Source organism: Lampetra planeri, chromosome 27, assembly GCF_965212315.1.
Source record: "Lampetra planeri chromosome 27, kcLamPlan1.2.h2, whole genome shotgun sequence".
Taxonomy (NCBI): Eukaryota; Metazoa; Chordata; class Hyperoartia; order Petromyzontiformes; family Petromyzontidae; genus Lampetra; species Lampetra planeri.
Window position 1 is genome coordinate 10,361,851 of NC_136133.1, and position 17,396 is coordinate 10,379,246.

The window sequence follows — 17,396 nt, forward strand, 5'->3', positions numbered from 1 at the left end:
TCCAAACTCTGTCATCCACAAACCTGCCTGCACTTTTATCTGTTCATTTAACTTTTGACATCTTCACACTTGTTATCATGCTTCGTGTACCATTTGCTTCTGCGAATGTATTGAAAATATGTATTGGATAGAAAGACATTCGTGAAGATGGGTTGATGATAATACAATCAAAAGTTCCACTTGAGACAAGAAAAATAGAGAAGTAATGGATTGGACAAATGCAACCTAAAATGCTCTGATAAATGTGAGGGATGCATGGGATGGAAAGAACAAGGAGCAGGAAGAGGAAGATGTTGAGTGAGTTGAAGAAGACAAGGACATGAAGAAAAAAGCAAATAAAATTGAAATCTGGAGACAGTAGTGCAGAGACGTATGCCTGTCAATGTAGATAAAATATAGATTGGATTTGGAATGGGGGAAAACATACATCAAAACCACCGTCAGTTGTGTTGTGATATCTCTGTAGCAATGAATTTAATGTTTAGGAACGATGGCACTCAAATTGCTCTTGATTTCATAAACAAAGCTTCAAATTCTTTGGAAAGCCCTGGACACTCGGCTTAGATATCTAAATCTCCAAAATCGTATTTTTTGGATTAGTAGTTTTGAGGGCAAACATCAACACCTCCCTTCAAATGTAATCTTGTATCATACTACGTCATCTATAATGTGAAAGGCTTCACTTCGCTCGATTTTTATTAGTTTATTTGCACTGTTTCGGCTCAGCAAATGTATTCACTCAAGCTACGGTAACATTGTAGACCAGTAAGGGCCCTGTTAACTTTGTAGAGGCATGAGTGATCAGTTTTTTTAGAGCTGAAGCTGCAACTTGGAAGCTAGATATTACATGAAAACATGTGAATGCCATTTGGGCTCACAAATCCTCCAATGGTGGTTTTGCTTATTTCTGTGCCACATTGGAAGAGACGTGATCACATTTAAATGCTTAATAAATTCTCAACAAAATAGGACCATACTCTTTGGTTCTTTCGGTAAAGTCACGTAGGTATAAAATAAATCACGACGTTTCGATTGCAACACAAGCAATCATCATCAGGTGGGAAAACCACAGCAAGAACATTTTTTGCTGAAGTGGGAGAGGGATGCTTTGGTTTTCCCACCTGATGACGATTGCTTATGTTGCAATTGAAATGTGATTTATTTTATTTCTACCTACGTGACTTTACCGAAAGAACCAAAGAGTATGGATTCCTGCAGCCACGAAAGCTTCAAATCTAGATTAAAATAGGACCATACCAGATTTGATTTAACAATTTATATTTTTATGATGGTGAGGAAATTGTAGTCAGCCTGACATTTCCCAACTGTTGCGATGGGTTTAAGGTTGGCACAGAACTCAAAGATAATTTATACAAGTTTATTTCCAATTTGACTGTTCTCAGACACTTGTTTGCAACAGAGTTGCCATAGTGTCACATTCCAGGATACGATATTAAATGACCATAGGCCTTTTTCTATGTAGCCGTTAACGCCGCTAAAACTAGCGCGTACAAGTAAAATAGCACCGAGAGGTGAACTGGAAAGACATTAACAGCGACTTGAGTTGCACACAATAAGCATCACCTGGATGAGGTAGTGCAATTTACGCTCATGGCTCTGTAGCGCTGCAGTGCATCACGTGACACCAGACATCCAATGGGCACGTCAACGGTGAGGTCTAAAAATAATATAATGGAATAATATTCTGCAGTTTGGGGGGGGGGGGGGGGGCCTTGGGGTTTCAATAGGCATGAAATTATGCCATGTGCAAGCTTTTCATAATACAGGTATCCCTCAATTTACGAATGTTCGATTTATGAAATTTTGCGTGAACGTAATTGACAAATTATGGACACTTTTTGATTAACAAAGTCGAATTTCTGCGTGAACGAATTTTCAAACAAGCACCTGGGAGGTTTTGTCATCCATCTGCCACATTGTCATAGTATCCTAGAGTGCAAAAGTAATGCCTCCACATTACCTCCTCAGTCATTCCAACATGCAGATATTTTGGTGAGTTCCCTGTCACGGGTTTTTGCTGTTTCTTTACAACAAAAACCCTTGGATTCAATCATTTTTACATTTTTGTTCTTCATCATTATTTTTGTATTGTTAAAAGTGATTTTGGTGAATATTGTTAGGTTTGGATTAGAGTTGGAATGACTGTCCAAAACACATCCCTAATTTCTTGCATTAAATTTATGGGAAAGGCCGTTCTGATTTACGAAATTTAGTTTTCCGCATATTTTTTGAAGAACGCATCCCTTTTGTAAATCGAGGGATACCTATATTTAAATGCCACAAAAGCTTTTGATTGTGGTTGATGATGGTTTCGTTATGCAGCTTTAATTACATCAGAGAAGATACTCCTTTTGTGCAACTTTTATGACGCTGTTAAAACAACATAACTTCAGCACTTGAAAAAACTGATTGTAGCTTTTTTGACTTGTATTCATTTCCACTTGTAAAACGTATTCATATAGCATTTATATTTATATCATTGAACTTTGCAATGTTTTTCTACATTTGAAGTGCATGTCTAATTTTAGTCAAGTAGCTTTTAAAGCACATATGGTATAGTACAATTACTCTAATTATAACTGCTCTCGAGTGCAGTATTGGGAATTGGTGCCAAATGTGTACAATGCAGAATCTCTTAGGCCTGAAGTGGAAAATGCGTGGCTTATGCCTGCACCGCTTTCAGTTGGGAAAACTGTCGGTGCATATAAATGAGCTCCTGACGTCAAGGCTCTGGGCTGCTGATTACCGATAATTGGTAAAGTGGCATTTTGTGCGCAAGAGTAGCAACACACTTAGCGAGAGAACAAGTGTCAGTCAAATTACAAATTAGAAAAACTTTCTTATGATGTCAGTTTACCTTGCCTTTGGAAATATGTTTCAGATTTGTATTGTGTTGTAGTTGATTGCAAAGCAGGCAATTACTGTCATTTTATATAACAAGGAGATTACATAAACCCGTAATGACAATGAAACACGGACTCTTGCAAGGGCCACCTGGGTGTTAAAAAATAACGATGATTTAAAATGTAATTAACTGCAGATCACTCGCCAAATGCCTGGCATACGCACATTGTTAAAATAATCAAATACACTGAGGAAGTGATGTCACATAGCCATCATGTAGTTAATTATTCTGAGATGTTTTGAAAAACAATGTGTGACAACTGTTTTTATAAAATTTTAACTTGAGTTATTGTGACATATAATTTGGCAGGAAATAAAATGCATAAAAAATTTAACTTTCAACAAGCATGATAGTTTACAAGTGGACTGCTATCGCGGACCTTATAAGGCATGGTATGGCATTGCCATCGCCATATTTTGGCAAGCATGGCAGATATCCATGTGTGAATGAACATATCTCAAAACTCGACATGGGAGAGTTATAAGACAGGAAGGTTTGACTAATCGTGTGTATATTAACATTACCTTGTTGGTATGTACGGTGGCCTTGATATAATTTGTTTCGATCTTATTTTATACTCTACTATACAATGATTATCGCATTATCAGTTTCCCTAACTTTACAATTGTACTTAACATTTCTATTGTCTTGTTTTTGTGCCTTGAATGTACTTTAAAGTACGAATAAAGATGTCGTATAACCTGTCAAAATCTTCTAGACATTGCGACTTGATGATCTATAACTATTAGAATGTACATGCTGACAGAATGATCACGAGAGAAGAATAACGGCATATGTTAATTTAGTTTAACACGTAGGCTTTCGCGACCAATATTGTTCATAATCAACGATTTTTGGGTGGTGGAGGGTTACGACACATTTATAAATAACGCGATCTAAACCCAAAAATCGTTGATTATGAACATATGTTAATTTACTCTGGTAAACATAAAAATAGCACATTTAATGTGTTTATGGCAATATGTTCAGACCGTAAATGTCAATGTCCTGCTAGCCACGAAACGTCCTCAGGAGAGTAGTTTTGCTCTTATTCTGTTAAGTGGTTGCTTATATGGTCCATAGTTTGTTGGCCTGTTCATGTTCTGATGGAGGAGTTGATACATCAATATGAACTTAGATTATGGGTAATCATAATTTGTCCGAAGTTTGTTATTTTATCAATGATCACGATATAATGATGGTTTGCAAAATTATTATGCAGTTTTATGTCCGATTAGCACAGTTGGCTACGTATAGTGCGAAAGAAGTTCAACATTGTACAATATAGCGTATCACCATATCGAGACAATCCTGGTAGGTAGATGCTGTGAGGGATTACCAGCAGACATGCTCGGGTGTGTGCATGCGTGATGGGTGAGGTGTGAAAGCTTGAAGGAATCTGCGAGGTGATGATGCCTACGCTCTTTGTTCACCGAAGATCTCGGTGCACATAGCCAAGGACCCAACATCCAGGCCTGGTAGCCAGACCACGAAGGAGCAGCACAAGATGCTGGAGCAGCGCCGGGGAATCCTGAAGATGAAGTTAAGGAGGATGAGCTCCAACAGTTATCAGGTCTATACAATTTTCACATCACTAACCCCTTTTTACGACTGGCCTTGTCTATTCCTCGGGATCCAGAAAGGCCCTCGTGTGACAGATCTGACATTTCAAGTGACCGAATGGATATTTTTGTTTGTGGGCCATACACGTTGCTATGTCTGCTGCCATTTCGTGGGAATTTTTTGGGGAAAACTTGCGTATGAGAACCTGTGTCTTCCCTCATTCTGGAAATGATGGCCACAAATTAAATGGACCTATAAGTTGTCTGCAACATGAAGTACAGTTAAAAATGCATAGCCATGTAAAGGTTAATGCTTTACAACAAAGGCTGCATATGTTTAAAAAATGTTTCCATCTGTCCATACTGGGAGGTGGGGATGGTTGGATGAGGGGTGGCACTATGACTTGTAAAAATTATCAAATATGAACAAGTTGTGTTGCTATTCAGGACTTGTCCGATTGAAAAACGGTCAAATTGAGCAAAGGGCTATCGCCAAAACCTTGAGACTAAAACAGAAAATTGGACTTTGCAAATATATACAAACCCATGTTGGAAAGCGTTGTGTAATCCGTGCACACGTGTAATTGTTTTAACTTGTTTTGTATACACGTTTATGCCCCATGACCAAATGCATGCCGACTCGTCGGAAGCTAAGCAGTATTAGTCCGGATTGTGTGGTATGGGTGGCCACCTTGCACAACAAACAGGTGTTATAGAGGCTGCTAGGGAGCTATATTGTAGGCAGCAGAGGGCAGTTGGGGTAATATCATTGTTATATTGTACTTGAGGCTCCCGCACATATGTTCCCCACCTCAAATCCGTACTGACTAGCATGGTGACGTATGGTCAAATAGCTCCCCAAGACAGTTGAGTGATAAAAACAGCTGTGAATGCATATATGTTAATGTGGTTGCCTTCGATGTATGCTGTCATCAGATGCTTTTACTGGTAGGAACGAAGTGGACCAGCCTACAATAGATTATATCGTCCGTCCGATGTCCGATTACGTGTAGCAACATCGCCCCCTACTGAAAACACTTGGCATGACCCTACAAAAACCTTTAGACTCTGTGAGGCTTTCCTGGCTAAACAAGTGTAACATTCCCTTATAATTCCCTCAGATAGCTTTTAATTAAAACATTTAAATTAATTAGGCTTTCCTGGCTAAACACGTGTAACCTTCCCTTATAATTCCCTGAGATAGCTTTTAATTAAAACTTTGAAATTAAATTAAAAAAACTCACAGCGCCCTAAAGCCTACAGCTAGGCCTAAAGCCTAGAACTAGGCCTCAAAGTCTCCCTTCGTATCGTACCCCCGCGTGTGTGAAAGGGAGTTAATGTTTAACAATGTTACATTCCCTGATGTTTTAAAATAGAAACATTTACATTTAAAGCTTTTACATTAATAATTATAACATTTAAATTATACATTAATAATTAAAACATTTAAATTAAAAATTAACTCACAACGCCCTAAAGCCTACAGCTAGGCCTAAAGCCTAGAACTAGGCCTCAAAATCTCCCTTCGGATCGTCCAATTAGGTGTAGCAACATCGCCCCCTACTGCAAACACTTGGCAGGACCCTACAAAAACCTTTAGACTCAGTGGGGCTTTCCTGGCTAAACAAGTGTAATAATACATTATGTTTATATTCTTTGGTTATTCGTTCCTACCAGCCCACCCCGCAGGGTCCTGTTTTATTTATAACTTACAGCCCATGGCTGAATGAAGGATCCATGCCGTTTCGGTCTTGGAGTTTATTTGACTATACTTCACCATGCTGGTCAGTGTGCATTGGTGAAGGCGGGGAGCATAGAAATGGGAGCATAACATAGCACATGAATTAATTTTCTTCTGCTCCATTCTGCTGCCTACAACGTTTCTGTTGGTGGGTAAAACTGGAATCAGAATTGTAATTATAATTTTGTAATGAATTTCATTGTAATTGTACCATCAGCCAACAACTCCAACTGCTGTTGTAAATGTGCCCGGGGTTGTTTTCTGATGGTGATAGTTGTGGCTATGTGTGCATGCGTGCGAGCACAGGTGGTCCACACGGCAGTGCACGCTCGCACCTGCACATCCCAGAAGACTCGCTTCTCCTGCTGGTTCTGCGGTCGTGTGTTCTCGGGGCAGGAGGAGTGGGTGAGCCACGGGCAACGCCACCTTTCGGAGGCGACACGCAACTGGGGGACGATATTCCCCTCTGCCATTGCCAAGGCCGCATTCTCGACCACCCTGACCGTCTGAAGAGCTGGCAACCTCCTGCCAGCCCTGATTTCTGGGCTTGGAGTATAATAACAGGACAATACCATTTAGATTCAGGCTGTTTTATGTCGGTGTGTTGCGCTCTCTCCTCTGATGGCAGGGGTAATTTCTGGACTTGCGCAATTGAGCCAGAAGGAAGGCAATCCAGCGGGTTAGCGACACAAGCCGGATCTTTGTTGTTTAGTGCGACGAGGACAAGGGGTCTGGTTCGATTAACGTCACAGTCTAGTTAAAACACAGCAGAAACAGGAAAGTGCCATGAATATTTGGAGCGCTCATTTATGGGCTTGATGCACCGACATCGTTCAATCCAGCGGTTTTTGGCACTTGTTGAAGGACTGCTTGGCACGAGGTTGAAAGTTAAACTCCCATCTTGCAATTAAAATGCAACACTTCATGGGATCATGCTAGGCTAATTTGGGGGCATCAGCCATTCTAAATCAGAAAATGGCCCCCTTTGTCATGGATGAAATGGTTGATTGCCACCGGAAGTAGGCAGCGATGGATGTTGCCGAGGGTTTCTGCCCATGTCATCCCTGTAAATCTTCCGAGAATGAAATGGAAAGATACTGACTGCTGAAGAAGTAGGTCTTGGGGGTGGGGGGGGGAAACGTGTTTCGATATTGATTTTGTGATTGTCAGTTTCATAACTCGTAACTAGAAATGTACCTGCAGCAACTAGTGATGCACAAAGTTAATCAATTTAAAACTCCATAACTCCAAGGGAAACTGAACAACACATGGGGAACGACTGTCAACTTTACTAACGGGAAACACAATGGAAATATTTAACATAGCATGTATGTAAATAGGCATCGATTAGTTTTTTTTACTTTTCTTACGCGGACGATTACATGCCAGTCATGTTTGTGTGTGTGAATAGTTTGTTATTTATCCTAATGTTACATTTAGGCCAAAGGTGCGGGAAGTGTTGTATAAATAACTATTCTTAGATTGAATCATAGGGCCTGTATTGTTCAGTTGCGATGGTAAAAATGAAACATTACAAGACTAAGATATATATGCGGAAATCCCTCAAGTCCTGCCTGGCTTATGGGCAGTGGCTACGAGCTAATGGAATAGCCGTAACCTGACCTGAGATCCCTATTGCTATCCCTAATCTCCCCATATCTCACTAGCCCCAATTTTTATCACCCAGCACGAACCCTAAACCACAAACCCTAACCCATTAGTCCAAATGCCCTAAATCTTAACATCCCTGGAAGGCATTGGCAGTGGAGGTGGCAAAATTAAATCACGTGATTTACACGAGGCTTGAGTTAAACAGATGTGAGTGCTCATCATTACATGCTATCCACTATTTTTCTTTTCAATTGTAAAATATGGTGTTTTCACTTTTTATATTGTGCACGTTGCTTATACAGTATGTTGGTGAATTTGAGAAACGACTGCCTTGCTTTAATCACGGTCTTGAAGACCTTGGACATGTATCACCAGATAGATTTGGGATGGCTTGGAGGTCTTCATCTAAAAGTGGTTGAGTCATGACTGATGATTTGGCGGCTCAACAGTTTTCTTTCTAGGTGTAACAATTCACTATCTGTAGTCTCTGAAATATTATCACTTGTTGCGATTGACAGGTCACGATTTGATAATTGTGATGAAATTGTTTTTTATCTTAAATGACTTTATTGGCTGCAGAGCTCAAAATGAACTTGCTACATACGCACATTGTTTATACGACACTTGTATTTAGAGCTTCTACATTGATCACTGCGTTGGGGACACCAATCAGGTCCATGAAGGTGCAGAGAATCTGGCCAGGTGGCTCAAGTGGCAGAGTGCGAGTGGCTCGTATTCGAAAAGTTGCGAGTTCAAATCCTGGTGGTAGGGGGTTGACTTTGCTCCTCTCTCCGGTGGTCAAAACTAGTAGCTTGTGGGGGAAGTCAACAGCGGTTATTCTGTGGGTAGACTTGCCCTCCACCATAAAATTTGCAATTCCCTGCGCATTTGAGCAAGGAAATCACTCCCAACTGATCACTGCACCTATAGAATAATTGACGATGCAGAGACGATCTTTGCAACAAAAAATGGGCTTCACCCTTGGGTGAGCCTAGAAACATGCCACTGCTGCACACATTGCAAGAACTGTTTACGTTCGGTTGCTGACATTTCCTCTCCGCATACAAAAACCCTACAGCCACGTGTTTTTATTCTCAGGTTTGAGTGCTGCCTAAATAAAAAGCGGTTTTGGAAAAAACACGCGACATGCCTCTTGATGTCAGTCCACCGGTTGATGAAACTCTCGCCATAGTGCGAATTCACGTTTAATACTCCTAGTGTTTTGTGCTGTAAATGTTCTTACATCACAGGGTAAGGGTTAAGTGGCGGTAGATCCTTACCGAATATGGTTCTTTCACCCCCGCTCCCCTAAATGTTAAAGATTGTTAATGGTTCAGAGGTCACGATCCAATTCAAGAATCCACTTTGTTGCCTTGTACGTTTTGTCTTGTATGTACGGTACTGCAAGCCTCGTCTGTATGCCGTGGTGCGAATCGTCTCCACACCGTGTTGTCGTTCTGGGTCGTTTGCACCACCTGTCAAACAGTTTCTCTGTACTGTCAAGTTAGTGCTACATTGTGGCTGTTTTCACCGTTTTAATGGTGTGCCAGTACTGTGTGCTTCAAAGTCCTGCCGTTGTTGAGCTTTGTACCCTTGTGTATGCATCGCCTCATGTCACGCTTGTCAGCATTTCTCGTCTCCACGGTTTCCTGTCAGTCTGTAACGTGTCTGTTTGAACCCTTGTTTGTGTACAGTCTGTCTCGTCTACATTGTCTTGTCTACTGTTTGTGTACGTCCTGTCTGCGTTCTGTCTGGTCTGTATGATTCGCCTCGTACCATCTTGTCCTTTGAATCTGTATTGTGACCTTCCATTTTGTACTGAAATTCAACTGTGCCGTCTCTGTACACCAAGCTTGTAGTATACAACGCTGCCTACGGTAAATACTTCAAATTCGTTGACCGGACAGACGAACTAACATCACCGTCCTCTGGCCAGCCTCCCTAGCATTGAGACACAAATCACTCAACCAGCTACGCTCAGCAGACCACATCGGCTGCATGCCAGACACCAGGCTGCTAAAGCAAGTTCTCTACTCAAACTCCGCCATGGCAAACGATCCCCCTGTAAAACGGAAATCGATTCAAGAACGTCCTTAAAGCAACTTTGAAGAAGTGCATTGACACCAACGTATGGGAGCCCTTGGCTCGAGACCGCACTGACTGGAAGTGTCTAGCATTAGGATCGGCACTGCGCATTTATGACTATCCAGCAAGAAGAGCAATAAGTCAAATGCAAGCAGCGAAAGGAGCGTGCTGCTGCTCAACCGACCCTAACCCCCTTGCCCCTTTCAAGTACCATCTGCAGCAGAGTTTGTGGGTTCTCGCATTGGGCTTTTCAGGAATCTTAGAAAAACCATAGTGGAAGCAAGTCATTGATCTGCAAGGGCCTGCCAAATAAGAATTCTATACTGGTCTAGTTTGTACCATCTCATCTGTACCTCCAACGTATTGTGCCGTCTCGTGTGTACTGCCATCTCGCCCTGTATGCTATCCACATCAACTGTCGTACAAGTGTAGTGTTGTAAAGGACGGACTTCTAAACTTCTTTATGGCACACACTGTTTATTGTCTTAATACACAGTCCCTATCACACAAAGGGGTATATGGTCCCCTCACCCGTTACCCTGAGGAGGTACAGCCTCCGGACCTTGTACAGCTCCACACTCACGTTTAGCTCCTATTCTAAGGAGGTACAGCCTCCGGACCTTGTACAGCTCCACACTCACGCTTAGCTCCTATTCTAAGGAGGTACAGCCTCCGGACCTTGCAGGCTATCTAATCTCCCTGCTATCCCAGCGTCCTCTGGCTGGACCTAGGGGATCTCACCCCAACCACTGGTTACACTGAGCCCTAGCCCTGATAAGGGCTGGAGGGCTTGGTCCAGGGTCCTAGATGTCTTTGGCCGACTTGGGTCTTCGTGTAGCAGAACTGGCCAAGAGCTCTCAGCGCTCTGGCTTTTATACCTGTTCGTGGCCGGGTTGTCCAATCCCCGGCCACCTTGTGGAACCCTCTGATTGGTCCTTCCCAATCTGGCGTTTGGATCCTACGTCACCCCATTTGACCCTGACCGTTTGATTGAGCGGGAAAACCTTGTTTACGATCCGCTCTCTCACAGCTTGCGAACAGCGAGTAGTTATCACCACTACACAAGTGTGTCAGCTGTGCAGTCTTATCTGTTTTGTCACATTGGTACCGGCTCGTCTATACCGACTTGTCTTGTAACGTTGAGTCTTACAAATACATTTACATAGAATTCGGTTTGCCGTCCATGAATAAAATGTCACGTCCCTTCCACTCATAGCTCTTTAGTGTCAAGGTCCCACCACGGTTTTAATCTTCGTGGCATGGTCCTGCCCTCGCCTCCACAATGCATTGCACACCCTGATCGCGCGACACTTGTGCCTCGTTCAGAATTCATGATCAGAATATTTTTACTGGAGGAATCTGATGAGCTCTCAAGCTATTTTTCAGATGCCCAGTAGGGGTGGGTATGAACGTTACAGCAACAAACAATACAAAACACGATAATAGTGCAAAGTACAAGAGGTAAACAAATCACCCAAACACATACAAATACAGGCAACCCCACACCGACGACCTAATTGGTTCCTGGACGACGGTCGCAAGTCGAGCCGTCGTAAGTCGAACCCTTATTTCCCATAGGCACAATGCTATACATTGGGGTTCCATTCATGGAAACCCATGACATACTATAAAATACCAAAATTATCCACGAAAATAAAAATAACCCCGAAAAACGTAAATTGTAACTTAACACAACCTTTACAAACATTAAGTCAAAACACATTTGAAAACCCTTAAATATTCTGCATGTGCATCACATTTCCTCTTCTCAGACGTTAAAAGGCAAAAAAAATCAATATTTGAAGAAAAATTACATAAGCGAAGAGCATTGATAAAGAGACCCTGCGTTTGCTCTTGGCGCAGCTGAAAACTGTCAGGCTATCCTGTACATTTGGCAGAAGAGCAAAGTAGCGCCACATGGCGCTGGTGTCTGTGCATGATAAGCGCAGACTCGTCGCCAATCGACTCAGCGTCAGTAGCAGTCATTAGGCGGTCGTAGATATGAGTTGTTTTGGCCTCGCTGTGCGCTGCGTTGCACCACTGTCCAAGTAGTTAACCTCGTATTAAATAAACTTTCAGAGACAGGGTGAACATCTGACTCCAACGTATTTAATGAATAGAACGAGGTCAAATTGATGGAAAAATACAGCATCTGTTAATACTTGGAATATCAATACAACGAATGAACACTTAAGCATCATAACAATGTCTTATGGACCAGGCACCTACATTAGCACTGAATAGCTATACAACAAGAGAATAAACTACTGTGTTAAATAAGGTGACTGTGTAATCGCCATACTGCAGCCTAAATGTACATTGCTGCATATTGCACTGAACTGTGGATGAAATACTTCATCCTTGCTCTCAAGATCGCATTAAAGTTACATGGGCACAGGTCTGGCTAGACGTATCCAATTACAAATAACTTTCACAATAATGCAAGTGGGAGGCTTCGTTGTTAACGAGGCCCCATATTCATCATAACTCTTTAACATCATCATAAAGGCATTTACAGCATGCTAACGGCAATCCTAACATAACAGCATTCTCAGCATTATAAGAACATAACGAACTTACAGACAAGGCTTCTTAAAGTCCCACAATTAACAGATGCACCTGTCTTCACTGAGACGCTATTTGTGCCTCCATTTTGTACTCTGTGCAATGGCTAACACACCTGCCTCGTGGCAGAGAGAACCTTAAATCATAACTTCCTAGTCACGTGACCAAACAACACCATATCATGAAGTTCCTTTGTAAACACACCCCCATATCTGCTTTGGGGCAGAACACTCCCCGTCTGGTATCTAGGAGATACCACCATTTATTTTCCTATCTCATAAACATGTAAAACAAAATTAGACGGGTCAACTTATTTGTCCATATCTTTGCGAGAGAGAAGTAGTACTGTCTCAGCTATAGGGCTGACGAAAGTTCTTGCAACACCTTGCTTCGCGACCATAACCTCAACCTTTCGAACTTTCCCATTACCACTGGGAATCGTTTTGAGGATGCAGCCCATTGACCACTCATTCCATTTGACTTGGTTGTCCTTCAGTAGAACAAGGTGACCTTGGATGTCTAGTCTGCTTGACTGCCACTTGCTGCGCACTTGAAGTGTCACAAAGTACTCGTTTTTCCAGCGATGCCAGAACGTGTTGGCGAAGCCCTGCACTTGTCTCCATTGACGTCTGTAGAGGTCTGCAGTGCTGACCTCTGTGGGTGCTGTGAGCACGTCTGTCTTGGTAAGAAGTGTAGCAGGAGTCAAGATTAATGGTGACTGGATCGGTTGAAATGGGGATCAGGGGTCTTGAGTCAATTATAGCTTAGACATCAGCCATGAGAGTGGTCAAGACCTCGTGAGAGAGCCGTGTGGACCCGACACCACACAGCATGGAGTCAAGAATGCGTCGAGCAATCCCGATCATGCATTCCCAGGCTCCACCCATATGCGAAGAGTGAGGAGAATTGAAGATCAATGTGCAGCCTTGGTCACTAAGGTATTTTCCTACAGAATCATCTTCAGCATTTTCAGTATTGATCTTCAGCTCTTTACATGTTCCAGTGAAATTGGTTCCACAATCAGAACGGAGTTACTTTGCCGGCCCTCTGATGACGAAGAATCTCCAGAGTGCATTTTTAAAGCTCGAAGAGTCCATGGACTCGATGACTTCGATGTGTACTGCTCGTGTACAGTTATGGCACCTCTGAGTCGATGCCACTTATTCTTGATGTAGGTGTCATAAAGCACTTCCACGACAACTGTTGACTGGCGTCTTTCTTTATTATATGACTGCACAGCTCCGCTCTCTCTCCGCATGGCTCCACTCTCTCTGCCGTGACGCGTGCCTCTCTGCTCCACCGTCGTCGCGCGTCTCTCCCTCTCGCTCCCTGGCTGACGGCGTGCCGGGAGGAGAAACGGCTTCGCTGGAAGGACCGCCACGTGACCGGTGGTGAGTAGAGGGTTGCGATGACGCAGTCCGGACTCCAGGCTTCCCACACTGACCAAGCATCCTCTCACTGCCTCCCCTTATAATCCCCTCGGCAAGCTCCGCCTCCGGACACGCCCCTTCGTAGAACCTTTTCGACCGTTCTCGCACGTACCCTGTAGCTCTGCCCATCACCTTTGGCCCAGATGGATCCCACACTTACCAATGGGTATTAGTTACTCAGTGGTGGCTTATGCAGATACCCCTCGTCGTCCCCTAGATGGCGCTCTCTCATTACATGACCCCCCCCCCCCCCCATGATGAAAAGACTAGCCGTCCCGGCTAGGAATGCACCCGAACAAGAAATGGAAGGAGCGACATAACCCTGGTGGCAACGAGCACAAGAGCATACAAAACAAAGAAGAACGCATGAACGATAACGCAATAACAAGGAAGTAAGGCGAATTATCAACACAGGCATAGGCACATGTGTTAACGAAATCGGGGCGTCTTTGAACAGGTCTGCGACGCCGGACCATCCCCTGCATCCATATCCAGCCCTGCATGGGTTGACTTGGCAGGAGGCAGGGCAGTCAGCGGAAGGATAGTCGAGTCCGTCGCTGCGGGGCTGGATCATGCGGGGTCGGCGTCCGCAGCAGCAGTCAAGGGCTCTGCTGCTGTGGGTGGTAAAACAGAATCCCTCGGGGGATAATCTGCAACCGCTCTGGCACATCGGACACATCAGACTCTGGCAGGCCAATTTTTGGGGATGACGAAGCAACGCACGGAGGAATGAACGATTTCAACCGAGATGGGTGGACGAACCAATGAAGGAGACCCGCCCGAATGCGCATGCACTGTGGATGCCTAACCTCAACCACTTCAACAGGACCGTGCCACGGCCTGTGCAACTTGGGAGAGGTGCCAACAGGCACCTGAGGGCAATGAAGCCAGGCCCGATCACCGACAGATCACGGCATGTCACGGCCAGACCTGCGTACACACCGCTCATTGCTAGCCTGCGTTTTAGCGGTGTTAACCCTAGCCGCCTCCCGCGCCTCAGAAATCCGGCGCAGGGAGTCTCGAACATAGTCAGGTAGGGCCCGTTTAGCGTCTCCAACAGTCGTGCCCAATTGGGTATCAATGAGTGGCACGTGCTCCCTTCCGTACATGAGGGAAAATGATGAGAATCCCTTGGAAGCATGCGGGGCCATTCTATATGCGGCGAGCACGCTCGGCACGTGTAAATCCCATTCGGCCAATTATTCATTGACAGTGTGGCAAAGCATGGCAGTCAGAGTATGATTCAGTCACTCGACCATCCCGTTGGTCTGAGGATGGTACAATGCCGGGAACCTTTACGATAAACGACCTCGAATGAAAATTATCGTAAAATTTCAAGCCAACGAGACAATTGGCAGGCTGGCTGCTCAATCTTCAAGGAGTATTGGAGAGCCGCATGGTCAGTGCCGACAATGAATTTCCTGCCAAAAAGGTAAAGCCTATACTGACGCACAAAGTAAACAATGGCCAACAGTTCTCTTCTCGTTACACAGCGACATTCTGCTGGAGAAAGGACACGGCTGCCGTAAGCAACTACTTTTTCCACACCGTTTTTAGATTGCGATAAAACGGCGCCGATACCCGTGTCGCTGGTGTCGGTGTCTAATATAAACGGCAGGGAAAAATCTGGATATTTGAGCGTGGGTGCATCGGATAAGCGACTGCGAAGGGCCACGAACGCCGCTTCTTCCTCCGGACCCCATTTAAATCTCTGATTCTTAGCAGTCAGCGCGTGCAGGGGTTAGCAACCGCAGCGAAATTTGGCATAAACCGACGGTAATATGACGCGAATCCGACGAAGCTCCATACATCCCCCATGCATGTTGGGGTCGGCCAATCTCGAACACAGGCCGTCTTGGTCGGATCCGTGGCTATACCATCGGAGCTTACAACGTGACCCAAGTAACGCACCGAATGTTGCAATAGATGACATTTTTTCGGTTTGAAACTTGAGGTTAGCGGAGCATATCCTCTAAAAAATAGAAGCGTCGAAGGTGTTCATCGAACGTGCGACTAAACACAATTCGATTTTCCAGATAAATGAGACAAGTGTCCCACTGCAAGCCAGCTAAGACGAGCTCCATCAAGCGTTCGAATGTGGCAAGAGCTAAATTCAACCCCATCAGAAGGCAATTGAATTGAAAGAGTCCTGAGGCGTACGGAACGCAGTCTTCGGTTTCGACGAGTAATCCAGGGGCAATTGCCAAAACCCGAAAGACAAAGCGAGAGTTGAGAAATACCGTGCTCCGGACAATGCATCCAGGGAGTCATCCATACACGGGAGTGGATACGCGTCAGCCACTGAAACTTTATTCAGTTTGCGACAGTCCACGCAAAATCTGAGATTCACGTCCTTTTTCTTAACAAGTACGACCGGCGTGCCCCAAGAACTGTTAGACGGGGAAATTATATCAGCGGCCAGCATATCATTCACAGCGTGCTGCACACATTCCTTCTCTCAACCGATGCGAGTTCTGACGAATAGGGCTAGCCTCACCCGTATCAATGTGGTGGGACAAAAGGGACGTACGTCCCAAATCGAAATTATCCTTACTGAAAACGTCAGCAAGTTCACTCAGAAGTGCACGCAACTCCCTGCGTTGGTCGGAGGACAACGTGGGCCGTAGAACCCCCAGCGACGTTGAACGTCGCCCCGACATTGAACGTCACCCCGACGTCGATCCCAACGAGGAACAGCCGCCGCAAGATCACCCTCCGAAGGCGCATCGTCCAGATCGGTTAAGTCACATCTTTAGACGTGACTTATCCGAAAGAACCAAAGAATAATTCCTGCAGTCACGAAAGCTCCAAAATTAAGATTGAACCACTTCTACGGGGAAGTTTTAAGCTTATCTTTTTCTCTCTCTCTGGCTATTTGTTCTCTCTGCCTGTGTCCTCTCTTTGGAATTTTCACACTTAAATTCTAACTTAGCAATCTTTGAAATACGTAATCAACCGGGCTATGCGTTAATTGTGTGTTGACCGACTCTCTGTGTTGCATTACGTTACATTTCGATATTTTACTAGGTTATTTAATTTTAGTGTGTCTTTCTCCTGATTTTCAAGCTTGCGTGCCGTGCCGCGTCGTCATCTTACTTGCAGCAGCATCACGTTGCCGTCCACTCATTGATATGCTAATTTTTTCTCTGCCCCCTCCCTCTCTCCGCCCCCGCCCCCCTCTCTATATTTAAGGCACCGTCACAGAAACGACCGCTCTTGCTGGTGCTGTTCCAGCCCCTGAGGCCCAGCATGGTATGCTGGAACTCCTCTCTGTTATGTCACCGATGCTGTTCATGCCCAAGTGCCAGATGTGCTTGCCCATGGAGTGCTCCAGGTTGTGCACTATGATCTTCTTGAGGTTCTTCCCCCAATCATCCTCCTCCAGCCTTCCTTCTTTTGGTCGTAGGCCTTGCCGTAGAACTACTTCCAGGATTCCCACTTGGATGACAGCTCCGGGTCGAGGAACGGAGAGGCCA

General features: G+C 44.4%; 1 protein-coding gene across 2 annotated transcripts in view; it reads left to right on the top strand.

Annotated features, from left to right (window-relative positions):
* The window catches only part of LOC144728153 (uncharacterized), a 34,710-nt gene extending 25,730 nt beyond the window's left edge, over positions 1-8,980 (top strand). For both annotated transcript variants that reach the window (XR_013587492.1, XM_078607482.1), the window contains exons 3-4: positions 4,365-4,499; positions 6,536-8,980. Coding sequence is in view for 1 of the 2 variants with exons in the window: in XM_078607482.1 (XP_078463608.1) it covers positions 4,365-4,499; positions 6,536-6,739 (339 nt within the window). In the remaining variant the exon portion in view is untranslated. The remainder of the gene's footprint in view (positions 1-4,364; positions 4,500-6,535) is intronic.
* The last annotated feature ends 8,416 nt before the right edge of the window (positions 8,981-17,396 follow it).